This window comes from Pelecanus crispus, chromosome 18 (genome assembly GCF_030463565.1).
Source record: "Pelecanus crispus isolate bPelCri1 chromosome 18, bPelCri1.pri, whole genome shotgun sequence".
Taxonomy (NCBI): domain Eukaryota; kingdom Metazoa; phylum Chordata; class Aves; order Pelecaniformes; family Pelecanidae; genus Pelecanus; species Pelecanus crispus.
The window spans coordinates 774,446-801,930 of NC_134660.1; the positions used below are offsets into that span (position 1 = coordinate 774,446).

The 27,485-nt window shown below is 41.4% G+C and overlaps 1 protein-coding gene across 1 annotated transcript; it reads left to right on the forward strand.

The window, feature by feature from the left end:
- SPOP (speckle type BTB/POZ protein) lies at positions 1–26,854 on the forward strand. The gene is made up of 11 exons (XM_075722628.1): positions 1–19; positions 2,551–2,622; positions 14,395–14,537; positions 14,902–15,023; positions 16,666–16,817; positions 16,923–17,050; positions 20,720–20,897; positions 21,452–21,507; positions 21,943–22,065; positions 25,651–25,793; positions 26,543–26,854. Exons 3-11 carry the CDS (start codon positions 14,460–14,462, stop codon positions 26,685–26,687), a joined length of 1,125 nt encoding a protein of 374 aa, XP_075578743.1. The 5' UTR covers positions 1–19; positions 2,551–2,622; positions 14,395–14,459; the 3' UTR covers positions 26,688–26,854.
- Positions 26,855–27,485: the final 631 nt, after the last annotated feature.

Below are 27,485 nucleotides of genomic sequence, written 5' to 3' on the forward strand. Positions count from 1 at the left end.
CCGCTCGTAGGGCCGGGAGGTGAGAGCCGTGGGGAAGGGGCAGGAGTTGAGAGGAGAGCGGGGTCGGTGGCTCGGCTGGGGAGAGCGGGGGAGCAGGGCCCGCGGCGGGGAGCGGTGCGGCCGGGAGGGTCGGGGGGAGGCCTGGGAGGGAGATCCCTCGAGATCCCGGGGCGGGGGTGGAGGTTCGGTGGGCTGCCAGGACCTGCGTAAGGAAACACGAGTGGGAGAAAGGAAATAGGGGCTGGAGTGGAAAAACTGAGGTGACTAACAGCGTAACCGAGTAAGGGATGACAGGTCACGGCTTTGCCACCCAGGGCTGTGAGGCACGTTTCCAAATCAGGATGGAACTTGGTTGTCCTATGAATTAGACCTCGGGGGGGCTGGGATCAGTACTGGTATTTCTGAGCTGTGTCTCAGGCCTGTGGTGGTGTTTAAAGGAAATGGTGCATTATCATGCAGTATGGAAAGGCAAAAGAATTCCCTTTCGCAGTTAAATGTGTCGCTAATACGATTTGATAGCCGAGTGCTAATGCTTGTAGCAAGCGCTGTCTTGATTAGTGATAGGTGGGATTATAAAGGTAAAATATTATTATAGTATTTGCAAAGCTGCCTGTGAGACAGAATTGCCTTTTTCTGACAGGAGTTTTTTTGGGAGAGAAAAATACGGAATGTAATGTTATTTGTTGTCATTTTTCTGTAACTCGGCATTATTAGATGTGTTTACATTTCTGATTGTAGAGCATTGTTGTGATATAATGAAAAGGAATCCTTTTTTGTGACTTTCTTTTTTTTCGTTGCCTTTAGAGTTCTAAATGGTTATGTCTGGGGTGGCTTGGTGTGAAGCCCTATAAAAGTCTGAAGAATTTCACTATTATTTATGCTTTCTAAAATAGAACTCTTTGGTTATTAAAAAAACCCCCTACATTCGTTAAGTAAAACGTGTAACTGGCTTGCTTCTTTTTCAGTGACATTTTCTAACCAGATGCCCAGAATGATTTGGTTTCATTATGTCACTTGTTTCATTGCGATTTTTTTTTTTTTCCCCCTTAATGGTACTTTGTCATGGGTGTGTATCGAGATCAAGACAACATGATAGCAGAGTACATCGCAAGCTGTCATCCTGTCACTGTATCAGTAGAGGACAGTAATACAAAACTGTACCTACCCTAAGATCGGAGAAACTACTGTCAGATCTGATATCCTGATTTACCTGAGTGTAGTTACCACTGTTAGAACACTAATTGTGTTTCCTCCCCAAAACCTCCAGGATCCGCGCATGGATACAGGTCAGGGAGGGAGCTGGAATGGAAGGGGTTTTGTTTTGACACATGGTCTCAGGGAGCAGTACCATCCCTGATTGCACAGATCGCAGTGGAGTGCTTAAAAAATACCATTTCCTGTGTAATTGATTTTACAGTTTGCTCGTGTTTTAACACGGAGAAGGTACCAGTACTGGCAACAGCATTGGGTTGATTAGACCTGATAAATGTTAAAAACAATTCCATTCACCAGAGTCTTCTCTCAGTTTCCACTGAGCCAGCTTGACCAGTGTGGGGGGAGGTTTAGGGTTAATCTCTGAACTGCAGCTCAGCCTCTAGATGGGCCTAGTGTTAGTACGTACCATGAACGGAGTTTGTTGCCGTGTGATTTTTCTAGATACCAATCCAGTTTACAATAAGAGGGACTTACCAGCTTTGTTCTTGGCACACCCTTCTGTTCAGCGTTTTACTCGTGGGGCTTGCTGTTCCACTGCCTGGCTCACTGTAGACCTGTAAACTTGAAATCATCTGCTTCATTTCTTCCTGGACATTATTTCTGCAAAATTGGGCATAAAGCTGGGAAAGATATCTATTTCTTGTGTGATCAGGAGCTATTGCTGTGGTATTGATTGCATTCATAGTTCCACCCTTGGAAATACCCACTGTAATTTTGCAAAATTCCTTCTCTCCTCCCAGCTTTGGCTTGATTTTCTGCACGATTGGACTATTATGTAAGATCTTGCTGTATTCCTCCAACCTCTGACTGCTGGTGTTTCCTTCTCAGCACAGGGAGGAAATACAACAAAAATACGTTTTTAAAAAAAAACCCCAAACCAAACCCAACCAAACAAAAAACCTCCAACCAAAAAACCTTTATTGAGAGTGTTGCTGCTTGATTCTCAGTTGATAAGCTGCTACTGCATTCTGTCTCGTACTCTGTACTTGAGAGACCTCTTAAATAAAGCATGTGTCCCAAGTTCTAGAAACACATGATGGTACAGGAAACTAGCATGAGATTAAAGTATTCGTACCCCTGAGGAGGCAAAGAAGCTGTTGTTTTTCAGAAACTGTATCCGTAAATGTATTAGAACTTCTCTTCCTGGTTTCAAGTTGTTAAGTGTCCCTTTACGGAACTCTAGCAGTGTTTTGGAAGGAAGGAGTTGGGTGATTCTGGAAGTCTCTTCCTTTTTGCTGATGTGCATAGCTGAGAATTCAAGACAACATGTAGCACACATGAAATGTAATTTGTGGGTTTTTTGTTTGTTTGTTTGTTTTTTCTCCACATTTTTAGGACCAAAAAGATGCAGAACCACTGACTGTGTAGCAAATGCCTGGAAAAGACTTGGGAGTTCGTTTTTGTACTGTGAGTAAATTCTTTGGCTACAAGCAGGAGTTGCACTGTTGCATTCTGTGAGGTGTAGCTGGCCTTGCTACTCCATGGATTTTTAGACATCTGTAGAGGTTATTAAGTCAAGAGCATGGGAGGGATTAAACACTCCAACACTAAATTCGTAACTGGATGGTACTGTTCTGGCTGTTGATCTAGTAGAAGCCAGTAGGACACTGGTGACTTTAGACTGGAGAAAACAGTATTAAAATTTTCATGTTGAGATCTTGGTTCAGCTTTTCTTAGCCTGTGTTGTAGGTCTTCCTCAATAGGTTATATTGTATGACTGTGGACTTTAAAAATGGCTTTCGCTAGAAATGTGGCGTCTATGTTGTGCATTTTAAATTGGGTCTGATGTAATACTTGGGCTGTGAATCATATACAGTAATGTTAATGCTTTTAAAAAATTGATCCAACTCCTGATAACAGAAATAATTTTCCAGCAAAAAAGGATGTCCTTGTGCACACCTTTAAGAGACTTGCATACAGAAGAAGTCAGAATATTCATTTGAAAATATGCTAATTTTTAAGCATTTTAAATATCTAGGAATAAGTTCAGTAATACTGTTTCTGAAAATATAGTGGAAGATTTAGGACTCTAAACACTTAAATTTATTACATACTCAGAAACATTTCATGTCGCATGACATGTAAACTTATATAGGGTATAGTTGGACACTAGGATACTTAAATTGCTGACTGATGGTTCAAGTTACTCGGAATCGCTCCTTTTTCTCTGGAGTTAACATGCCACCCTTTGAGTTAATAGAGGGACGGTTGGAACACTTTGGTATGTGTGACATCAGCCATGCCAGTGACATCTACACAGCATCAATCTGAAAAGACTGATGTGGTGTTCTAAAAATGGGAACTGTATCTTCTGATGTCAATCAGAATTTAAAGAATTAACACTTTTTTAACTATGAATATTCAGGAATGGTACTTGTAGATGTTCACAAAATGGTATGTGGGACTTGAACAGCCACGCGTAGTTGTTCGGGCTTTTTTCCTCCTTTCCATGAAGTCTCGGTCCTCATATTTACCAGTAAACAGTTATCTCCAAAATGAGTGTAATGTGAATATCTCTCAGGGCTGTGACAAGAACTGATACTTAAGCAAAATTGCATGGGCAGAGAAGATGGTCTAGAAAAACTTACTGATTTTAGAGCCAAACAAGAAGTGGAAGTTTGCTTACAGGACTTGATCAGATGAAGAAGTAATTTAATTGAAGTGTTGTTCTGCCTACATTCTTTGCTCACTGCTGCAGAAATTTGTTAACAAATCATAAATCAGATCGCAATTGTATACAGCAACTTTTCTCTTATTGCAGTGGTTTACTAGTGACTAGTAGTTTGCTACGAGACTTCCCAAGATTATTAAGTTTTATTTCTTCAGCTTAGACTTCAAAGCTAGTGAGGCCTCGCTTATCTTCTCTTAATAAGTAATCCTTTTTAATTTTTATTTTTTTTTATTTGAAACAGTGGATTTGCCTTTGTGTCAGAAAGAAAAGCTCAAATGGCAGCCCTGGTTTTAGAGACATGCTTACAGCAGTGAGCCTGGAGAGCAGGTGGAGACAAATACACTAAGTCGTCGGGAGCTGCTGTATAGCAATGCAGAGAAGCTGCCTGGCTGCCTCCCAAGTGCTGCTGCATAAAGAGGCTAGAACAGACGCTGACTGCGTCGATGGAAAAGTTTTCAGTTAACATGGCTAGAATCGTGCCTCCAGATAAACTCTGTTGACTGTTAAAGAATCTTGTCATACCCCCCCCGGCCGAAGAATCCATTATCTTAGGGCGAAGACATCCAGTACCTTCCTCGGATGCGTTGAAGGCAGGCTGTTGTAGGCTGGGTATCCTGACCTGACAGATCTGCCTTTGTCATTTCAAAATCGTATTAAATGACACCACTATATTGGTGCCTTCATTTCCTCAGCTGCTTTTTTGTAGAAGTGTGCAACCTCAACAAGTTGTGCTTAGAAACCACATGTATCAGTTTGATTAACTTCTTAGAAGCACTTGTGGGCAGTAGGTGAAATTCAGAGAACAGTATTTCACTACTGCCTTTGAGAGACAGACGATTTTCTTCAGGTTTCCTGTTAGCTTGCAATTTTGTTCATACTTGTTCCCGGAGAGAAGAACAGTGTGTTGGTGTGGGTGTTTGAGTCCAGAAGTTTTGAAAATTGCCATCACGTGTCGTGTTCTGCCTCACAGACCTCTGCTTTCTAGCAAGTAAGATTACAGTGAAATGACTGTCGTTTAAATTTTATATAATATAATTTTAATTAGGGAGTGCAAGCACAAACATTATAGTAGATTATATTCAGCTGTATTGTGGAAATGTTCTGCAACATCCTTCCTTTAGGTTCGTGCCAACCTTACCAAACCTGCAAGTGTGATAAAAGTCCTAGTGTTACTCGGTAGTAAAAATTATAACTTGTGTGATTTAGAGCTGCTTCTTGGCTAGCAGATAATTGATATTTCCCTTTAGATAAGCCCAGTAGCTTATCGAGTTTTACTATTGATGGGGAAAATAGTAGGAAGACTTTATAAAGTGGTTTTATAGGAATGGAAGGGGTAACAGGAAGAAAACAAAAGCAACGAGAACTGGTTTCTTCTTTGAGCTGGACACAGTTTATGGAGGTGGCTTGTTGGTGTAAAAAGGGAAATAAATGTAGGTATCTCCTGGGAATTTATTTTCATGTACTTTTACATCTCCCTCTGTTTGTTAAAAATTTAATAAATGGCTTACGCCAACAACAGCTTTGAATGTATAATTGAAAGTCAGCCAGTCAGCTCCCTGTGTCCAAGATACTTCCTTTGGGATTTTTTTCACTTTTAGCACAAATTACAACATTAATGCTGAAAGCAGTGAAAAGAACGCACCTTGCTGCCCTGCTTCCGAAGTGTCACTAACATAAATTGACATATAATAATGCCTCTGGCCCAATTTTTCCTATTGACAAAAAACATGAAATACAGAATATCTGAGCCACCAAAATTTTTCTTTGCTCTTTGTCTTATTAACTAGATAATCTTGGTCTTGAATGGTTAGGATATTCAAGTATGGGTGCTGGCGAATGCCATAATTGTGTTGTTTTCAGAGTGTGATTTATGGTACGATGTGATTTTTTTTTTTCCCCTTTAGTATTAATGTGAGTAAGATTATTAAAATTATGCTAGCAAAACCATCACACCTTATTGAAGTTGGTGCGATATGTTCTATAGAAAACACGGCTGCTGATTTTTGAGGAAAACATAGATGGTTTGGAAATGGAAGTTGGTTGGAATTTGATTGCCATCTCCGTCCTCTCCTTATTCCTTCTCGTGTTGATGTCCGATAAGGTCAGAGAAAAGGCTAAGCGAAGTAACTTTGAAAATTAAGGACTCTTCCTGCCTATAAGCCCACAAATGTTGGAGAAGCATTACCTGGTAGAATAGGCTGCAAACAGTCTTTTTGAGTGCTTGTAATTGCTATTTATTATCTGTTAGAAAGTCCTGGAGTGAGCTTTCTGTTGGAATGAAGCAAGCGGTTGATTTCTTTTCATGCTTTTCCAAAAACCCGGGTTTGCATGCTGATTCGAAGAGTGCTTTTATTTGGCAATCTCACGATCTTTACATTTAGCAGGTTAAAATAATTCTCATAACCATTTTGAAGTCATGCTGCAATTGCAAGTAGGTGAAAGAATCCAGTAGTTTGATGTCTAGTTTTGGCCACGCATTGTAATCTCTAAATTCATTATTTGAAAGCTTAATTTCCAGACTAATAATGGCAGAAACTGTATTTCGGCACAAGTTGGTTTTGATAAGCTCTTAGAAATATTAATGCAAGATGGCAACTGGAAAATGTTATGTGAGGCCTACCAGATGTTTGTGTTCCTGGGAAGTCGATATAAATAAAAGGTTCCAGGGGGATTATCATCTCGGCGGCTTGCTAGAGGTCAGATCTGCGATCCCGTGTGAGTGCTTTAGCGGGGTTTGGTACCAGGCCTCAGCGCGGCAGACGGAAAAATGCAGTCCTGCTTAATTTTAAGTTGTTGTTTGTTCTCTGATTAGACATTATACCACTTAGGCAGTTTCTTCCAGTTATTTTCAGCTCCCCAGGAATCCGCTAGGATTTTAGAGGTGTGAGGTTTTCCTAGCGGCGTGTCACTCTTTCACGCGAAGAACAATCTACGGAGGGGAGAAAACCCTGCTGCTGCCGGCCTGCTCTCAGAGCAAGAGGCTTCCCTGGCATGTTAGGACGTTTTCTGGGAACGAGTAGTTTTCATGGCTCTATCTTTCAATTTGGAAGATGACTTACATGCTATGAAAATGCAGATGTTTTACTTTTAAAAAAATTTGCTAAAATGGCAGCTGAGTTACTTGACAAATGACAGGTAACAATTTACCCTGCAAGTGGAAACTGAAGCTGTAAAATACTTTTTATGATTTGCCTATGAGGGAGAAGCTAAAATGAAAGCGTTCGCGGGCAATAACAAAACCCTTCTTTTCAAAAATAAGATCAGGTTTCTTATTGAAGACAGAAGTCTGCTCAGGCTGATTGTTTCTGTACGACCTAAGCTGGTGTGTTCAAATAACATTTTTCCTTGCGAGGGGAGAGAAATGAGCAGGAACGGATTGGCAGGAGTGAAGAGAAAAGAAGTGAAAAGGAGAATTTGGAGAAAAAGAAGAGATTTATTTCTTTTTAATATGCTTATGATCTGGATTAAAAAATTATGAGGAAGATTAACTTCTGAGGAAAAACGGTTTTGAAGATTTAAGCTTTAAGCATCCTAGGACGTACCTCAAGGGGATTAAAGATGGAAGTAGAAAGAGTTAAAGAAGAGGCAAACATCTGGTCAAAATAGGTGTGGTGACTTAAATGCAACAGTAACTCTAAAATAAAAGTTTTGTTTGCTTTTAAGAATTTGATTACTTTTTATATTTACTGGTGTGGATGTAACTCTAATATACTTTGGGTAATTTATAGTTAGGGTTGGTTGTGATTAAAGGGGATACAATTTTCTGCATCTGTTCAAACACCGGCATGAAGCAGTCTTAGAAAAATGTCAAAAATACGACTTGATTTAATGACTGAAGAGCAGAAGTTTTCGGTGGAGGATTTGTTTATAAAAGCAGAACGTTATTTAGAGAACTTTAGAGAACTCTCGGCTGCCTCTTACCACCAACTTCCTCTCCCTTTCCTTGGTTCAGTTTTAGCTGTTTGCTGGTTTATCTGGTGGTAGTTGGGGAGGAGGTGGAAGGGATGGTAGGTGGTCTACAGCTAAAGAACGATGGTGTTTCTTTTCTTACGAAAAAGAAAAGAAACACCATATCTCTCTCTCTCTCTCTCTCTCTCTGTATGTGTCTGCCTTAATTAAAATCCTCATTTTATGCAGTGTTCAGAGGGCCCTGTTGTGACCTCAGGAATTTGGCCTTCTCTGTACTCTGCAGCTTCGGGGTGTAATGAAAAGAAGGTACCCATCCAAGCTCCTGAATGCTACTGATAGTATAATGGGGACAACTTACAAACTGGATTCGGACTGATATGTAGTGCCGTGGAATCAAGAGAAAAGCACGATCATTTGCACTGTATTTTAAGGAAACCAGGTTATCTCTATTGTTGCGGTCTCCCAAATGAGAAGTTGTAGGTCCTTTAGCCTGGTATGCATCTTCCACTGGATGCCAGTTCATTCCTTTTATCTCTCTGCTATGATTGTGTTGATTTTCCGGTCTGTTCTCTTATGACTGAAGGTTGTAAATGAAACCCCATGTGTCATTTGGAGCTCAGCAGTTTTCGTGGCACTCAACAGGGTACTGGTTAGGGAAGATCTGGTTTGGGATTTAAGAGCACAGAAGGTGGAGGAAGGTGTAATGCACATGCTCCCGGGTTTTAGAAAGTGTTCAAGCTTAATTCACCAACCACTTTTTTTGGCATCGATTATTCTTCCCTCTGATTCAGGTACAGTTAAGCCTGTGTATATCCCATTCAGGTGACTCCTTTGTAGTTTGTTTTTTCCAGGTGGCGATTGGCTGCTTCTTGTAGAACTGTTTGCGTTCCTTTGTTCCAAAAAGATAAGCCTCTCCCTTGTGTAAACCAGGCTTCCTTTCAAGACGTAGCTTTGTGGTATGGCTCACTTTCATCTTTCTTAAGTGTTGATTTCTAATCTTAAGTCTATTTTTATTGGTACAGGTTCTTTGCTACCTTGGTGCAGCCTCTTCCACACCGCCATGTTAATAATTAGGCAACTTTGTGTAACCTCTGGAATTCATTGTGCCTGACTTTCAGCCTGCGTTTGGAGCTCGGCAAGATTTCCTGCCACACAGGAGAGGTTGCAATCAGGATCACTTGGCAGTCGTTAGCACGGGCTACGTGAACGCTTTGCCCATCGTTGCTTTCTTTTGTGGTATGCCAAGCAGGAAGAGTGGTATGACGCCCTGTTTACTGTATACATTAAAATCTGAAAACTTACTCATTTTATTCATCCACTAGTTAGATAGCTTTGCAGCCCACTTTGCTCTTTCAGGTAACTTGCCGGGGTTTTTTTTTCTTTTCTTTTTCTTTCTTTATGGCAGCAAATTCAGACCTTGCATTGTCCTTTCCAAGGCTTTGAAGAATGCAGGAAGATAATGGTCTTTTCCTGTGCTTCCATATCTCATCCCCTTGTTTTATTGCTCCAATTATCTTTGCCCTGGTCCTTTTCTCTGCACTTTGTGCTGTTCTTGGATAGTCTTTGATACATAGCTGGTCCAAGAAGCAACCACCCCAGTTTTTGAAACACTTAATTAAAAATATACTTCTTTTACAGAGTTTTGTAAGTTACCTTTTGCTGAATAAAACTTACTGAAAACGAATATACTTGGAAATTTCTGGTGTAAACTACTGGTTTCTTAAAAGGTGGTTGGTTTGTCTTGCAGAAGTGGAAATGGACAGGCTGTTGAGCGAAAGCCTAGTAACTAATTTTGAGGCCTCTTCTAGAAATATTTGTTGAGTCGAGGTTTCCCCACCTCTCTCGGGTCAAGTCTGATGCTCACAGAATAGTTTTGACTGTTGATTCCTACAGTAGGTGAAGTTTTGAGCCGAGATGGCTGGGTACAGCTGCTCAGTCAGGAGGTGATTATGAGGACAGGGTGGCAAGGGAACGTTTCCTGTGCTTCAGAAAGGTCTGGTCTGGCTCTGGTTCTTAGATAAAATGTCTTCATTTGGAAGTCGTCGTGAATGAGGTGGGAATTACTTTTTTTCTTAACTGCAATATGAATTATGTCCAGAGACAACTGCTGTTTGTTGTTTATATCCAAGGAAGAGACTCGCAGACTGTACACGGGCTCGCAGTGGTCCGTAAGATAGTATTTTGTGGTTTGTTTCCTGTGACTTGATATTTATGCCTGTACCTTCAAGTTTGTCCCTGCCTCTCCTGGCCAGAAAGAATTTTGATACCCAAACTATTTACAACATGTTTTCCTAAAACCTCTGCCTGCAGCGCTTTTTAATTCACTCCTGGTTCAGAGGTGCCAGCGCTGTTAGTGAAGAGGTGTGAACTGGTGAAGTATTAAGTGTTCATGGGCCTATAAACACCGGCAGTGCCCTGCTGGTTTCAGAAATTTAACTTTACCTTCAGTCAGCTGTTGTTCCTTTGAAAATGCATTTAATGCTGGCCCATGCCAAAAGAGCGATTCGGCATTTGAAGGTGGAAGAACACATGGCAGGTTCTACGGCACACTTCTTGGGGTACATTTCAGTGACTTTTTGTGTGCTTCCTAAGCAGGACAAGTGGCAAGTTTTTCCTTACTGGTAGTTTTTGCAAAAGACAGTGATGGATATTACCTGTTTATTCCCATTATTACTTGCTGCAGCAGAAAAAGGACCAGTGATGTCATTTGATGCCAGGTATTTGATGGTTGATTGTCGTATTGAGCTAGGGGTATGCTGGAGTTTAACGTCTTTAACTGCATTAAACTGCCTTGCAAAGCATCTGTAGAAAGCTTTGACATACTAGACTGAAAGTATTTTCCGAAAATCTTTAAAATCTAGAACCTTTGGGCCATTTTAAGAGCATAACAAATGACGCGCTGGCATGCAGCAATTCTATTAGCACGTTGTCATAACTTTTATTACCACCTGCCTATCCAAGCCATCTGGGAGGAAAGGATATAAGATATAAAAGTGACAGTTACTCAGAGGAAATTAAATAGTCCTGTGTATCTCAAGCTCATATATTTGTCCTGCCTTTAGACCACAGAAGCTTTCTAAAACTTCTTTGCATATGTAAGATGGAGGTAATATTTAGGTACACCTTAAAATCCTGTTGCAATACAGAAAGTAGCTGTTAAAGATTCAATTTTTGCATCACACGATTATCTCTTTCCTTCCCCAATTATGGTTGATGGGTACAGTCTTTTGGAGTTTGCTTCTTGGAGACCAGTGAAAGGTACAGGAATTCAGGATTAACTTCTGCCCTCCATCCAGGAAGCCCTTCCACTCCTCTGTGTTCCAGCAGGCTTGATGAATGTGCCATTGTAACATAAACAGTTGTTGTTGTCTCCTCTTTCCCTCCTCATTAATCCCTCATTCTCATGCCATAAAGGGAGGTGTTGCCACTAAATTTACCGATTTGTTTTTGAGAAGGACCCACTGGAGTCTTTTACTGTGTAATTACCTTTCCTGTTAAGCCACATCTCTAATGTGTGTGTAGAGATACTTAATTGCTTCAGTTTACCTGGAAGTAGAAGTTGTCTTACAGAAAACTGCTTATTGTTGATAAATACCTTATGTGGAAATTGGTTCCTTATCCGAACTGTTCTGGGATCTGTTCCTTGTAATTACTCTGGAGCCAGGCAAGAACCGCACTGCAGCCTCACGGAGCACCGGGAGGATGCTGGTGGACGCTGCTGCTGCCGCCCCGGCCATTCCTCGCCTGGAGCTTTAGGGTGTCCCGCAGCGACGGGCTGTGCCCAAAACCCCTGTTGGGGGGGTGGTTGTGGCTTGAGGTTTAATTCACACCTCTGTGCTGGCCAGGTATATGGGGAGAGGTATGGAGGGCCATAGTGTCGTCGTTTCAGAGATTTCAAAAGCTATTTTAAGCTAGGTTATTTTCCCGTCTTTTCTTCACCTCTCTAATGCTTCTTAAACGAAAGTTGCATTAGTTCTCACTCTGCATAAGGAAATATTTTAAAAGAGACCTGAATGCTTCTGTGTTGCAAGTAGCTTGAGTAAAAAGATGTTAGCTAAAAACTAGAATCAGTGAAACTAACTACAGTTTTAACAAAAAAAAAAAAAAGGTAATTTCACATACCACTCTTGTGTTTTATTTATTCGTTGTGCTTTCTTCTGGTTGAACCTTTTCATTAGGCTTAGCATCTTGCTGCTGGGTGTGCAGACAGGTTGCCATCAGCGAGGAGGTGAGCTAAGAAACTTCATCCTTTCCCTGGCTGCTTATTATCCTCTCAGGAGTTTGTGTCCCTGTCGTTTGTGCCTGTGCTATAAAACAGATCCCTAGAACAATGTAGATTAAAAATAGCTGTGAACAGAACAAATGTAACAGCCTGGGTGGAGTTGAGCAGTGCTGCTGCGAACCCCGAGGGGAAGGAAGAAACTTGGGTCTCTCCTGCCCGTGGACTGAAACCAGCAGAAAGGCATCCCTTCCCCAGCTGGGTGGGGACAGGGGGCTTCTGGCTGCTTGTGCTGGAATTTCAGGTTTTATCTGTCCCCCAAAGACTTGGGCCTGCAGACAGTGAATGAAGCGATGATGTCCTGGGAGGCGAGACTGAATGTTGCCCATGGAAGGGCAGTTAGCTAAGTATTCAAAACTAGTGTCTGCTAATTTTGGCTTAATTTGAATGACACAGAGTGGTTTAATTCAATTTCTTTGGAGGAATTGTGGTAATTTTAAGTTTAATGTAATAAAGCCTGCAGCAAGTACCTGAAGTGCATATTGATGTCCCTTTCTTTTTAAAGTGTTCATTTTTAAATCAACACTTCAATTTTTTCTTTTTCCTCATTCCGCATGCACAGCACAAATTGCAAATTTAAGAAGTTTGTAAAGCAGTTTGATCGGAGAGCACTCGGTTTTACATTAGCGCGAGTTGTCTGCAGTTCAGATTTTACAGAGTTAGTTGTTTGCCCCTGAGCTTTGCTCTGGGAAAACTTCCATCGTGTGTGCATCTCTGCAGGGTTCAGTACTTCTTAGCTCCTGGTAGCCAGTATCTCTTTTTCAGTGTTTACATGAGCTCACTTGGGCTTTTTTAAAGGAAATTAAACCTGGAAAAAACCCCACTCCTGTTTCACTATTAGATGATGCCTGTGTAGCAGTATTTCCAGGTCCCTTCTGAAGATGCACGGAAGTCAAAGCCCGAGTACGCAGCCGTGAACTGGAGCGGAGGCTGATGCGAGCTTGCTTGGGAGAGGTCTGGTCTGCAGCTGGCGCCTGCGCTCCACTCCAGACCTGCCCTGCAACTGCACTCAAAACTCCAGATTATGTTGATAGCAGTTTGGAGGGACTTATGTGCATTTATGTTTATGTTCTTACTGTGAATATTCTCTTGTTGCTTTGAGGTGTGGGATTTTTAGGTACGTATTCTCTATGCTTTCCACCATTTCCTTTCAACAACTAACGACTTGGCTTTCCTCAAGAGCATGAGCCTGCGCTTTACCTTTCTCCCCCAATGAACCTCAGCGTCAGCCTTTGTATTTAAAGCAATTCGTATCACAAGATAACAATTTTAAGTCTTTTACTCACCCTTTTTTTTTTTTTTTTAATCCTTTTGAGGACAAAACTAACAGCAATGGTGTTCTTGTGGTTCACGGGCTGTCCTGCTCAGTAAGAGGAAGGCAGATAAATACCACCTGTGAAACAGAAAGCGTTTAGCAGAAGGCTAAACTGAAAAGCATGTGATGCTTTTATATCTGCCAAAGTCATGAATCCTGGTTTCTGAGCTCATCTTTGAAGGCGCTTTGTGTATCTGCCTTAGGGATCAGGACTCAGGAGTCAGAGATGGGTTGATTATTCTATTCTGTTTCTGGAAACTAGATGCCTGTTTTATGGGTTGTGCCTGTGTATTCATTCAGGTGTCTTGCAGTGGTTTTAACCCCATATGTTCCTGCAGATGACAATTTGACTTGGCACTTAGAAGTTGTGAACTTCACTAGCATATAAAGGCAATGAGAATTTCCCTCTGGCCAAAGGGATTCGGTTTGAAGTAGAGAAATCGTTACCAACACCTTCCCTAATAGTAAGGCTTCAGGAGAAGGTTTAAGCTATAGGAAGTTATTCTGTTGATGTTACCGGAGTCACTCTGAACCTAGGGGTTTGTTTTGCTCTTGAGTTTGGGTTGCATGTTGCTACCTGTAGCTTTTTCAGATTTAAGAGCTTCATTTGTCACATCTGATCTCTAATAGTCTGAGACTCAAAATGAAAATAGGGAGTATGTAGTGAGTTGAAATGGTGGCCTCAGGGTAAAGTAGTAAATCCCAAGTCAAGTGGGGAGTCTCCTGTTTGAGTCTTGGACTCCTTAAAGGAAATTGTATGCTGGGCTTATTCCTATAAGGAGCTGCATATTGAAAGAATGAGTGGAGGTGGTATATCCCCTCTTCAGAAAACATGTGGTAACACTTTAAAACGTTTAAATGTAACATCGTATTTTGAAGGTGTAAGGGGGGAGGGAGAAAGCATGATGGCTTTCACTTGTGTCCCATGAGATTTAACAACACTCCTGAAGTCTTTTTTTCCTTCGTTCTTAGTTTTGTTTTATTTCTCTTTTTGGGGACTGACAGGGTGAAGATCAATTATAAATTTCTTCTGCTGAGTTGTGAAATTCTGTTTAATCTTCAAACTGGCGATGTCAAGGGTGCCGAGTCCCCCTCCTCCGGCAGAAATGTCGAGTGGACCTGTAGCAGAGAGCTGGTGCTACACTCAAGTAAGTCCACACTGTGCTGAGATACTCTTGACGTAACGCAATTAGAACCTGTGGTAAGAGATTTATTCAAAACAAGTTTAGAGTCTGGATTTTCAGATGATGTCATGTTTGCTAACAGTGAGCATTCACCAAGGCAGCAGCAGAATGTTGCCCTCTGCCTTTGGCGGAACTTTGGAGGAGGCAGCTGGAGAAGTTGGAGTGGTCCAGCTCCACTGCCAGCCATTTCCAGACTCTGTTGTCTTGTGCTTGGGGGTTATTTGTCACGCAAGTGACTCAGTAAAACTTGCAGGTTTTCAGTTTTGCCTTTAAGATGGCCAGGGTGAATGGGCATGACCCTAAACCACCTATTGTCCTCTGTTTTAAGATCAAGGTGGTGAAGTTTTCCTACATGTGGACCATAAACAACTTTAGCTTCTGCCGAGAAGAAATGGGTGAGGTCATCAAAAGCTCAACCTTTTCATCGGGAGCCAATGATAAACTCAAATGGTAAGAAATTGAGCAGAGAGGTTCACCCTGTCTGTACGACTGTGTGAAAGAATTTGGGCTTCTATAACAGGAAATATATTTAAAAAATACTTGTACTGCACATGGGTTCTTGCTTCCTTGGATGTACAACATATGCACAGGGAGAAAGTACCGTTGCTTCAGCACAGTGTTTGGACACACAAAACAAATGTGAGGATCTGGCTGTTTGCAGTGTTTCTCTGATAATGGAAAACATCAGAAGTAATAGAAGCCATAGCTGGAAGGGAGACTACATCCTGCCTTGAAGCAGACATGCTGTGGAGGATTATTAATGTCTTAAGTTGGGGGTTTTGGGCTGATGTTTATCTTAACAAGTTCTTATAAGCCAATGAGAGTCCACAGCCAGTGTATTCAAGCTCTATTTCAGCCTCCCAGTTTCAGTCCCTAATACTCCACGCTGGTAAAAAGATAACTTCTGCCTGCGCTCTAAATCCTGCAGTGTAAGACTATAGCTACTGTATTACCTTTCTCTTTACGGCAGCTTTTTGTGAATTCAGAGACTTAACATTGTTACTTCGATCATCTCTGTGTTCTATAACTCCTTCTGCCCAGGAGTTTCTGCTTCTTAAAGATGACATTATTTTTACTCTTCTCCTTTCCTTCAAAACCTTTCTTCCCAGAGTTCTCAAGTAATTCCCAGTAACTCAGAGTAGGCTTTGGTCACAATGTGTATCTACTGCGAGTCGTCTCTGACCTAGTATATCCATGGACACCTGGTTCCTTATTTTATCCCTTGTTGGTGATGTTAAGTGTTTTAGCATTTTTATTTAAACATCCTTAGTATAGATTGCAGCGAATTACCACTACATAATTTAGTGTGTGTGTGTGATACAATTTGTGTTCCCTTCCTTTGGGTGGCAGACCTGTGCTTTCCTTGGACTGCTTTTTGTTATTAAATTACTTGCCTTTATAACCTTTGCTAGTCAGATCTCATTCTAATGTCTAGATCTTTCTGATTTTTTTTGTCCTTGTGTGTTTGAGCTGTTAGTCATTTGGCCTAGTTTTTGCTTCTTGTTAGATTCTGTGTCAAGTTTCAGGTCATGGAAGTGCTTATGAATTAGCCTCTTCCTGCACTTACTACCTTTTCTTCACACAGGAGTATTCTTCTCTTTTTGCCCTAGTATTATGTTTTTGAGAAACTACCAGCCTTCCAGAAATCCATTTTTCCTTTCAGTTGCTTCCTACTGGAAGGAATTTTACCTACCATTTCTCTGGATTTGTTGCACTTCCTCGAATCCGTTGCCTCCATTCTACTACTTCTTTCAGGTTCCTTTTGTGAAAGCTGACATCCAGGGTGCTTTTCAGTAATTTAAACCATACCCCGCTCCTTTTTTCCCCTGTGGTTTTTTTTTTTAATTGGTTTGCCCATAGTTACTGCCTGTATATTATTATCTGTCTCAGAGATGTGGCATGAGGCTGACTGTAACACGCAGTTCCACTCTATTTACCTAGCTGTAATTTCCTTGTGCTTCAGTGGCTGTTAAACAGAACTTGTTTGCTGTACATTTTATTGTGAAAATTCTACAATGCCCTTTCTTTGAAAGCTATGAATGACCTGCCAAAAACTGTTCCTGACATCTCATTCAGATGCCTGCTTCTACAGGTGTTTACGTGTGAACCCTAAAGGCTTGGATGAAGAAAGTAAAGATTATCTATCCCTCTATCTGTTGCTGGTGAGCTGTCCAAAAAGTGAAGTTCGAGCAAAGTTCAAATTCTCCATCCTGAATGCTAAAGGGGAAGAAACAAAAGCAATGGGTGTGTAAAAACTCTTTCTGTCTGATGGGGTCAGTTGTTTGTCTTTTGCTGTTTGATCAAGCGAGTCACTCAGCTGATGTTTAAAGCACCGTATCTTTCTTCCAGAGAGCCAGCGAGCATATCGATTTGTACAAGGCAAGGACTGGGGGTTCAAAAAATTTATTAGAAGAGACTTTCTTTTGGATGAGGCCAATGGACTTCTTCCAGATGACAAACTCACTCTTTTCTGTGAGGTAAGTCTTCCTGTGCAGCTGAAAGAATAGCAGTTCCATTAGCTTAAGGTAGATGTGACCTTATTTTTCATCATTGCTTTTAAGGAGTCAGAGGTATCAGGAGAAATACTGGATGTTTATATGGCGCTTAGATTTTATTTGTGCGTGTGTGTGTGCGCGCGCGCGCCTGTGCGGCTGGTGGCTTTTTCTCCGTGTGATTCATCGCATTTCACTTCCATTTATTTTTTGTTTCTGTATATTTGTCTTTTACCTGTGATGATGATAGGAATTAAGCATGTTTGATTATCATTTCACTTCTGGTTTAGTGTTATCATCCATCTGTTTGTACTACTTAATTTGAAACTCACTGGGGGTAATAACCAACACTAGCTCTGTAGTGGAAACTGGCCCGCCTATTGCTTGCCTACTGAATAAAGAGTTTTCTTTATTTTCCTAAGTGTGTCTATACAGCCAACAAAAAGAAAAATGTAAGAAAAAGGAATTTTACAGTAACCACAATTTTCTGTTCATTGTGTTTGTATTTTTCTACAACTGCTTACAAAATTATTATTTCACTAATACTAATTTCAGACAAAGATGCAGACAGTTATTTCTAAAACTAGAGATTTAAGTTTAGAAACCTGAATGAGCAAATCTAAACTCTCTAATTTAGTGTCTTCAGAGCTTCTGCTGTCCTATTCCCATTGTCTTTTTAACTGCAGCATACCTCCTGTAGCTGTGATTTTTGCCAGAAGACAGGTAGAACGAGTTGTTCTCTCTTTGGATCTCCTGCAGTGTTTTTTATGGGAGTCTTTTCTTTTGCTGTGTGTGTTTTCAGCAGTGAAAGAAATGCTTCAGTCAAAGTTGTTTGACAACTGGGGGGGGTGTTTTTGGGGAGGGGGTTCAGTTTTGTTTGGCCATCATAAGCACACACATATTTAAATTAACAAAACATCTCCTAAAGCATGTGTATTCAATCAGTAGTAAAAATTATTGCTGTCATGGAGGGAGCCCTTCTTTTAACACTTGCAGCAATATGGGAGGGGAAGGCGGCAGCGTCTTGGATGACACTTCTGTAGGTCTGGCAATGACTCTTTCCTTCATGACAAAAGAGCCGGAAAACTTACAATTGTGGAGTGAAACTCAAAAATTAGTGTCTGAGAAGGGAATTTGCGAGGTGCGATGTAGATAAACCTGAGATCCACCAGTAGTCTTGGCAGCTAGTGCTAACTCAAGTCACTCTACGCTTTACTGAATTACTCACTTTAAAAGCTTCAGCTCAGTGGTTTTGTTTGTTCTAGATGAAGAGACAACTTGCTGCCGGCCTCACCTGGCCTTGATATCTTCTGTTCTCTCTTTCAGTTTGTTCTACAGTCTAGCATGTAAGAAATCTGAAGTTTAGTGATATCAGAGGGGAAAGTTTTGCTGTCGGGAAACAGTTTGGCGAGAACTCTTCAATAGCTTGGCTTTGGGTCGTGTGGCCATCCATCCCTTTTTTCTTTTTCTTTTTCTTCACTGAGCTTATAAGTAATTCTCTTAGCATGTACACTGGTGTGCCATATGCTCTCCTAATGCTTCCCTGCTGGCCACAGGTGCCAAGTGATGCTGCTCACATCTGTACTTTCAGCAAGCATGTTTTGTATTGTAGAAACTCTCCAAGGAGTTAGCAATACTGGATGTTGAGATGCTTGTTATGGGGGGATAATATTGGAGTTTTCTGTAGACCAGAGGGTTGCTGAGTGTCTCTGCTGCACCTTCTCATTGCTTTATTAAAGTTAAAAGGAAAAAGCCTTTTGCTCTCTGCTCATGTGTCCGGTGCTGAACACAGATAATATCTTGCTGAAAATGCTGTTAAGGTAGAGAATGATGTTCCTTGTCAAGCGTTTCAAATCTGACCTCATTTAGTTGTCAGTTTGGGGAATTTTCAACGTCTGTTTTGCAGGTGAGGTTGATTTGTTCATATCCCAACTGCGTTACTTTTTGCTGTTTAAATTACATTCCGGCGTCATAGGTAAATATCATTCCAGTAAATCTTGAAAAAGAATGATGTTCCTAAAGTTATGGTAATAGCTCTCTTCTGAGCTGGGTAGCATTGGTTCCCTTGCTAAGGTGTTGAAAATCGCTTAAGCAAAACCTTATCTATTTTGACCTCTAAGGCTGGTCAGCACTTGGAATCCACCAGTCTAAACTCCTTATGTAAAAAGCCATGTAATAGATTTTCATGCCGGTAACTGAGTTTCTTTCACATATGAAGAGGATTTGTTTGTTGATTTGAGACACAGTTCGCAAGTTGGTTTTGGCTGGTCTGTAATCAGTATTGGACTCCAGCAAGGGATCTACGTCTTAAAATTCCTTTTTAATTACTCTGATGGGTTTTCATCCATCCTTGAGTCCATGTTACTGGTCTAGATGTTACAGGGCAAAAAGATGATGTAGCTGTCAAATTCATGACCAAGAATATTAGCTTCCTCACGTTTGCTCTGGCTAATCATTAGCGTCCTTTGGCAAGCAGCATCTGATACTTGTTTGGTTTTGAGTGTTGTAGTTTACAGAAGATGTGTCTGCCCTCAGAAACCCACTGGAGGTTTCTCAAGAGTTGGGGTATGTGCTGTCCGCAGGTTTTTTTCCTTAGAAGATGCTTCTGTCGTCTCTCGCTTCATAATTTACTTCTCCTTTTACATAACTGTGAAGCTTCTTTTTCTGTCCATTGTTCTTCTTTGGCCATTGGTTATTAATAGAACTGAAATTTAACTTGGACTTGACAGCAAATACAGGAAACAGTCTCACGCATGCTTCCCTGTCAATCATCATCTTTTATTCTTTGTTATAGCGGGGTAGTATTAGTCACTCTGATCTTTTCTAATTGGAGTCTGCTGTAGGAGGCTATGATTTACTGAGTGTTTAACAATAATGGTTTGGTGCTGAACAGGCTCTTAACGGTTCCCTTTGTGTAGGATATTCATCAGCCAGTACGGCTATGTATGGTCCCTGCCTAACACCCTATGCTTTAGAGCAGGTGATAAGGAATCTGTCTGCCTTCCCCCAGTCTTCCTAATTACTTGACATAAAGCTGCTTTTTAAAACTTAACGTTTAGGGGTTTTTTAATTTTATTTTGTAATGTGATGGAAGCGTTGAACTGTCTTAAGAAATTTAGAACCAGAAGCAGCAAGATGTTTGGGGGTTGGGACACTGCCCTTGCATACATGTGTGGATGCAGTGCTCAGTTATAGAAGCTTTCTGTATACTTCATTTTCATTTGTACTGCTGTCTGTATTGCATTATTGATTGGGGAGGGTTTCAGAGTGTTGATAGAAGGAAAAAACTAGGTCAGGTATGATGGCTGTAAAAGCAGAAAAATAAGGTTCCACTTCCTTAGGAAGCCATCTAATAAAGTAATGATTAAATCGCATAGAAGTGCCTTTACTTTGGGGTCAAAAAGAAAATCTGCTGGTGTGATTTAGGACTTGGGATAGACCCTCTGGAGGAGTAGAGAACGGGGTTAAGGCAGGGTAGAAAGGATGCCTTAAAAATGTAGACATATTTAGTCATACAGTGATTCTGCTTGAGAGGTGTGGGTTTTGCTTTGCATTTTCCTTCACCTGCCCTGGAAATAAAAACTTCCTGTAGGGATATTAGTTTTCCAGTGTGGGTTTTTGAGTTTGAGTTTGTTGCTTTCTCTTCCCGTCCAGGTGAGTGTGGTACAGGACTCTGTCAATATCTCCGGCCAGAACACTATGAACATGGTGAAGGTACCAGAGTGCCGCTTGGCAGACGAGTTGGGAGGACTCTGGGAGAACTCGCGCTTCACGGACTGCTGTCTGTGCGTCGCAGGCCAGGAGTTCCAGGCGCACAAAGCCATACTAGCAGGTCGGTATCCCCGGTTAGCGGGATAGGAGGCAGCAACCTGGTGGCAAGTGGGTTTTTTTGAATTGTTGCTTCTTTAAAGGAGACTTCTGCAGCTCTTTTAACAAGACTGTTTTGTGAACTGTTATGGGTAGAGAAGAAATACCTACTCCATTTTTAATTGCCTATCTCCTACTATGGCGAGGATGGTAGGAGGATTCTTCTGTGGCTGTAGCGTATTCCTAAAGCATTTGTAAGGAGAGGTTAGCATGTTTCCTGAGGAATACGTTCTTGTAAAGTCAAGAAGCATACCATACCACCCATGTACTCTTCAGCCTTGGTTGAAAGGACATAATAAATTCTCCTGTACCCAGTTTGAAGCTATGTCGGCCACATTATATTATGTTACAGCCTATACTTCTTTATCAGTTGTACCCAATTTTCCCTGTCTGCTGTAGAATAATTTTTCCTGCATTAAGTAGCAGGACAGTTGTTGAGGTGTTGGCAGGCTACACTTAGCTCCTCCTGAAGAGTAAAAGAGCATCTCTAATTGTGTTTTATTTTCCCCACTGCTATAGCGCGTTCCCCGGTTTTCAGCGCCATGTTTGAACACGAGATGGAGGAGAGTAAAAAGGTAAGTTCCTGAAGGAAGGAGAACTTCTCTGGCTAGGTGAATAGCTCTCCAGTCAACTCTTAGCATCACTGGTCAGATAACTTTCTTAGGTAGTGTTTGTGACTATTGTCACCTTTTAACTGTTTTTCTCATATTAGATGCAGGTCTCTGCTTCAGCTGTCCTGAAGGGAGGAAGAAAGGGATCAAGGAGGCAATTGTTACCTTTGTTACTCTTGGGGAAAGGTTCTGGTGTGGGACAGGGAGAAGTAGAGAATGTGAAATACAACTTAGAATTTTTCTTACTCCATCCGCATCTTTTTTTTTTTTTTTTTTTCTTTTTTGCAAGTAGCACATATTCTCGTTTGTAGCAAATTTCTGAATACTGAAAGAGCTTGGGTAGAAGGAAGCCTTAATCCTCTTGTCAGGATCTTAATAAGCTTCATTTTTCTGATACAGAATCGGGTTGAAATCAATGATGTGGAGCCTGAAGTTTTTAAGGAAATGATGTGCTTTATTTACACGGGGAAGGCACCAAATCTTGACAAAATGGCTGATGACTTGCTGGCAGCTGCTGACAAGGTACAGTTGGGATTATGGGTGTTCAGAGAACCAGGAATGACATGCGCCTTGCTTTACACAATGCTCCTGGGAGATTGCTGCAGTAAGCTTTCCATGTCATTGTGGTTGGGCAGCTCCTTTGAATTGGTTGTGGCTTACAGGTAAACCTGGATGTAGTATAAGATACCTATAAGACAGGATATACATATGAGATACCTATAGCTGTATAGATACATATCTTAACAATCAGGAATTTCTGTCTCTACTGCTCATTTTCAAGCATTTTCTTAAAATTTTAGAGGACATCTCTATTCAGCATAATCTAGCATAAGAGCTGGGGGTGAGAAGAAAATTTCAAGGTGGACCTGGAGATATTTTTTTTAGTGTGATTATTACCAAATCTCAAAAGTAGTGTTCTGTCTTGGCAAACAGGGCCTGCTGCTCCTTCTGGTCTGGCTGGTATCAGCAGCTGCAAGAGATGCTCTAAAGCGATGGATAGTGGAGAGTGGGAAGGTCCTGTTGTTTATTTTCTTTTTGCAGTGGCAGTCCCTGCTGTTTATGGAGAGAAGGGGTGCACTGGAGGAAGCCCCGTTGCCTAACCTGTCCGTGGTTTTGCAGGGTCCTTGCCAGGGAGGTGCCGGGGATGGGCTGACTGCAAGGCTGCTGGTAGTCCCCGTGCAGCAGGCACGGCGCCGTGGCCTTGCCAGCCAGGCAGCCGCTGCCTCCTTCCCTTTGCAGCACCAAGGACAGAAGAGAGTGCTCTGCTGGCCAGTGAGCCATATTAACCAGTGAAAATTCGTAATATATAATTTTATTTCCTTTTTCTTTTTTCTCTTAAAAGTGAACTTAGTGCTGGTGAAAGATGCCAGTTTGACAGCACTGGAGACTAAAGTCCTGAATTTATCCATCGAACAGGTTCAGCACGGGTAGCAGCAGTGCAAGATTCTCCACACTGCCCTGCCAATGTGCCTCAACTCTGACCTGGAGGGACCACCTCTAGGGGTGAGAGCGTAGTTCAGTCTCCATGCTTCTTCAGTCCTTGGATTCTCTTGTGGGTGCCAGTCAGGGTGGTGGATTTTAAGGTGTGGATGCATGTAACCTTGTTCCACGCAACCACCACGTGGCCATCGAATCCCCTGTCACTGCAGACCTGGGCTTCATCAAAACCGCTGATTTTAGAGGTGAAATGCTCCATATGCCGTTACTAGGCCACTGCAACTAGAATTAAAATGGGAGATGATGCAAGGAGATTCTTGGCCTGATTATAATCATTGCCACATATTTTATTCAATATTTAAAGAGTATTGACTGAGAGCTTACATACCATCTTTAACTGAGACAAGTGTAAGTAAGAAGCAGTACATTAAGGACAGAGTAGGCTTTAACTTTGAGTTTCCTGGCTTTTAATGTAGGTTTTTTCCTTTTAAGCTCATTGTGTGTCTTTTAAAAGCAGAAATAAAAAATCTTTCATGAAAGCACATAAAACATCTACTATTTACTCAAGAGACTGAAACAGCTTCTTCTGAGTTCCTCCTGTCTCTTGGGAAAAATATGTAATTAGACCAAAATCAAAACAAAGCACGTCTTCTCAACCCAGGAGATACTATTTCAGCCTCTTGGGTAAGTATGCTATTAGGTAGGGTGTTTTTTTTTAAAGTGTAATTAAGGAAGGGGGGAAGGGGAAATCTTGGTACCTGAGAGACCAGAATGGCTACTTTTGCCCAACTATGTAATTAGAAGCTGAGCTATTTGTAGTGAAAATCGAAATAAAAATTGTACATGCATGGAGGAGAATATTCAATTTACAAAAGGAATAATTTTAAGCTTCGTTTGCTGCATTTTAAGCTACTGACAGACAATAATATAAACTAATGGCTTGCCCCTCATTTGAAACTGTTTTAGTTATTGATACAGATTAAGCAAGTAAATTTGATTTGCCTTCTCAGATGTTCTGGTGGGAGAAAACTGTCCTGGTTATGAGTGCCATGCCTCAATTGAAGTAATTATTATCACTGAGTCTTAAGTGAGAAAATGTTTTTATAATCTAAAATTATTCATTTAAATTTAATCATAATGGGATGAAAATCTCAATCAGAATATAAAATCAATTTATAGTAATAGTGCTTATCATATGGCAAGCACTCCCATCATCATGCAGATGAGCTTGTTACTGGCTCTCTGTTCAGGCTGACAGAGCAGTCCTTACAAATCTGCTCTCTTTTCCAAATGCGGCCTCACATACTGAAGAACTTGTATACCATGTCATCTCTAAGTTGTCCAAAAAAGCCTTATAAACAATATGAAGGATACTCTCAAATGCGGTTATCTGTCAGATAAAAAAAGAAATTAACAATCTTAAAGATTTTTATTTTGGAAATGTCACTCAATTTGAAGTCATAACGTGAAGATTTGACTGTGTTTAATCTTTAGGACAGTTTATGTAGTGCTAATGTTAGTACTCATACAAGAACTGCATTAGAATGGACTACTCTCCTAATCCCTATGAAGTGCCATCATGGGATCTAGAATATTCAGAGCTATTCAGAAAAACTCAGTTTGTTTCATCCAAAGAACTGCAAATGCCATAATCAGATCACACATACCGAGATTTTCAGAAGTATCTCAGTCTCAGTTCCTGGCTGTGATATTCTAAAAGACTGAGGTTTGGGTTTCATTTCTTGATAACGAGTGGCTTAAAGTTTTCTGACTATTGACCTTTCTGAAGTCTGCCCAAGACCACTGTGTTGCTTTTGAAAATCTTGGCTGTGTCTGCATGTTTCAGTACTGACTGAAGTGCTGCAGAAAGTAGAGTGTGAAATTTATTTGACAGCACTCTTCTTCTAAGCATGTCCTTTGAATTTCTCAAACGATTGACATGGCCCAACCCTGTGGATCTAAAAAATGTTGAGGCAAATGCACAATCGAACAGTAGAAACTCTTAGGTTGAGAACGTGAAGTTACACTAGAGCTTTTGCCAGGGCGTTACAGACATGCTGTGATGCTTCGTTTCCAGCTGGAGAGCCACAAGAAATCAGGGGCATTTATTTAACATTGTAGTATGAAACTAGTAGCAAATACTTGAGCAAGGCTGATCTTAATGTGCAGGTCATTAATGGCAAAGAAATAGAGTGAAAACTGCCTAAACGTCACTGGAACACCTATGGAGCATTCACTGTTAGATAGGTCTTCCCACTGAACCCAGGTAATACTGTCATGCGGGAATAGATTGAGAATAAAGATTTGGCTTTAGCATTCTGTGCCTTGAAGTAACTGAGATGGGAAGTATTACAGGTGACCTGAAATTCTCATTTCAAAGCATGAACACAGCTCCAGTAAGCCTGTAACACCAGAAGGCCGGGATGAGAGTTATGGTGGGTATGTTTCCTCTCCATTGCTTTCCTCAGGGTGGGCACATCGCGTTTCTCCTTTTTTGCTGGTCGGTACTTCTTTGAGTACAGTTCAGATGCATACAGCAAAGCAAAGAGCTCTGTTCAGCACAGTAGAGTAGTTTGTTACTGAAGAGTGAAGGAGCACAAGTAAGGCTTCACGTCAGGCCTGACGAGGTGTTTTCTTCTTTGTAACTGTGCTTTGGCTTGTATTTTGCAGTACGCTCTAGAACGTCTGAAGGTGATGTGTGAGGATGCACTGTGCAGTAACCTGTCCGTGGAAAATGCAGCCGAGATCCTCATTCTAGCTGACCTGCATAGTGCTGATCAGCTGAAAACTCAAGCAGTGGACTTCATTAACTAGTGAGTTTTACTTTTGTTCCAGGATGCAACAAATCTAGAGGAAAGTATTGTTTATTAGCACTAGGGTTCACAACTTGTGAACTGTCGCACACAGGGGAGATTCTCCTCTATTCTTTCTCTTTTTTAGTTCTCCCATTGTGATGCTTCATTTATCTGGCGTCCCAGAAGCGGCATTGCCCTAAGGGCAGATTAGTCTTGTCCTGCTGGGACTGTTCAGAGCGTACAGCAGGACTGTCTCTGTGAGCTATTACGGATCTCTTCCTAAGATCACAAGAACTTTTAGGTAGTAGAATATGAGGTAGTCCCTGACATTGAGGGACTGTTTGCAACTCGTGATATAACAGACCTTTCAGTACGTGTAAAATGACTACCAACTACTTTGATGTCTGGAAACGTTTTTAGTCCTATTTGTCAGTTAATACAGTTTTTCTCAGTACTTTCTATATTGATTTAAAATACTTCCGTGCTGAGTAGTCAGGGTAGACGAGCATTGTGTTCCTGCTGTCCTCTGCCTGGGCTCATGTATATTTGAGCTTTTCATCCTTAAGCTGAAGGTCTGCCCAGCAGACAGTCGCGCCAGCAGAGCCAAAGCTTGCAACCTCCACAAAAGATACCTCGCGTACATCCAGAGCGATCCTAAAACAGTACACTAAAAATGTCAGGTTTCTCAGGCATGTGGAAAGAATCTATTTAGTTAATCCTTTTTATCCCCGGTTGATAACTTCAGATTTATTCTCTCTTATTTCTAGTCATGCTTCTGACGTCATGGAGACATCAGGCTGGAAGTCTATGGTAGTATCGCATCCGCATTTGGTGGCTGAGGCGTATCGCTCTCTGGCCTCTGCACAGTGTCCCTTTCTGGGACCCCCACGTAAGCGACTGAAGCAATCCTAAAGTCCTGTCTGTCACACCACCCCATGTTTTTTTCTGGAAGCAGCATCAGCTGTTGCTGCTGTAACCTTGACCACCAGGTAGACAGCGAAATCTGTGGAGCTTTTACTCTGTTGTTGGGGGGAAGAGACTGCTTCGTGACACCCAGACTTTTTAAAACAGCACCAAGTAACTTGGGGAGAGGGGGGAGGGTGGGCCTGGGGCTCTGGGGCTGTTCAACCTAATGAATCCCTGTCGCTGCATCGTCTGTGTGTTCCCTTCAACTTGGCTGAGTCAATTAAGTTACAGGGTTCGGTTTAGGTACCGACCCAAGTCGGAATAACCCAGCAGTGGTACTGGGGAAAACAACGTCTCTGCGTCTGGCAGCACAGAACAAATCGTCAGATGCCTGGAGCAAGAGGACATTTTAGCTTTGGAGAGTGTTGGAGGGTTAAAAAGAATTTCCAGTGAGGTTCTGGAAAGAAGGTACCTGATGGGAGCTCCAGTAGTATTTATATCAAAAAAAGAGAATTTTAAGTCCTTCCAGCTGAGCTAAAAACTGGACGTTTGTGTAACTCCTTATTGCCATCCAGCAACAAGAAGATCAGTTTCTCTGTTAGTAGCACTTGTATGTTAATTGCAAAAAAAAAAAAAAAAAAAAAAAGAAAAAAAAAGAAAAAAAAAAAGAAAACCCCCACCTTTTATAAAATGACAGGTTGAAGTGAAAGGGGACAGTGAAAGGCTGTGTGTTCTGGAGGGTGTGAATAGACTGAAGGCAGCCTTTGGCAAGTCTGTATTGGTTTTGAAAGGACTAGAAAATCC

Bases quoted from the DNA above. Each gene is read 5' to 3' on its own strand.
- SPOP (XM_075722628.1), top strand. From the start codon at position 14,460: ATGTCAAGGGTGCCGAGTCCCCCTCCTCCGGCAGAAATGTCGAGTGGA. The intron at 21,508-21,942 runs GTAAGTTCCTGA...TTTCTGATACAG, and splicing joins AGATGGAGGAGAGTAAAAAG to AATCGGGTTGAAATCAATGA. The intron at 25,794-26,542 runs GTGAGTTTTACT...TCTTATTTCTAG, and splicing joins GCAGTGGACTTCATTAACTA to TCATGCTTCTGACGTCATGG.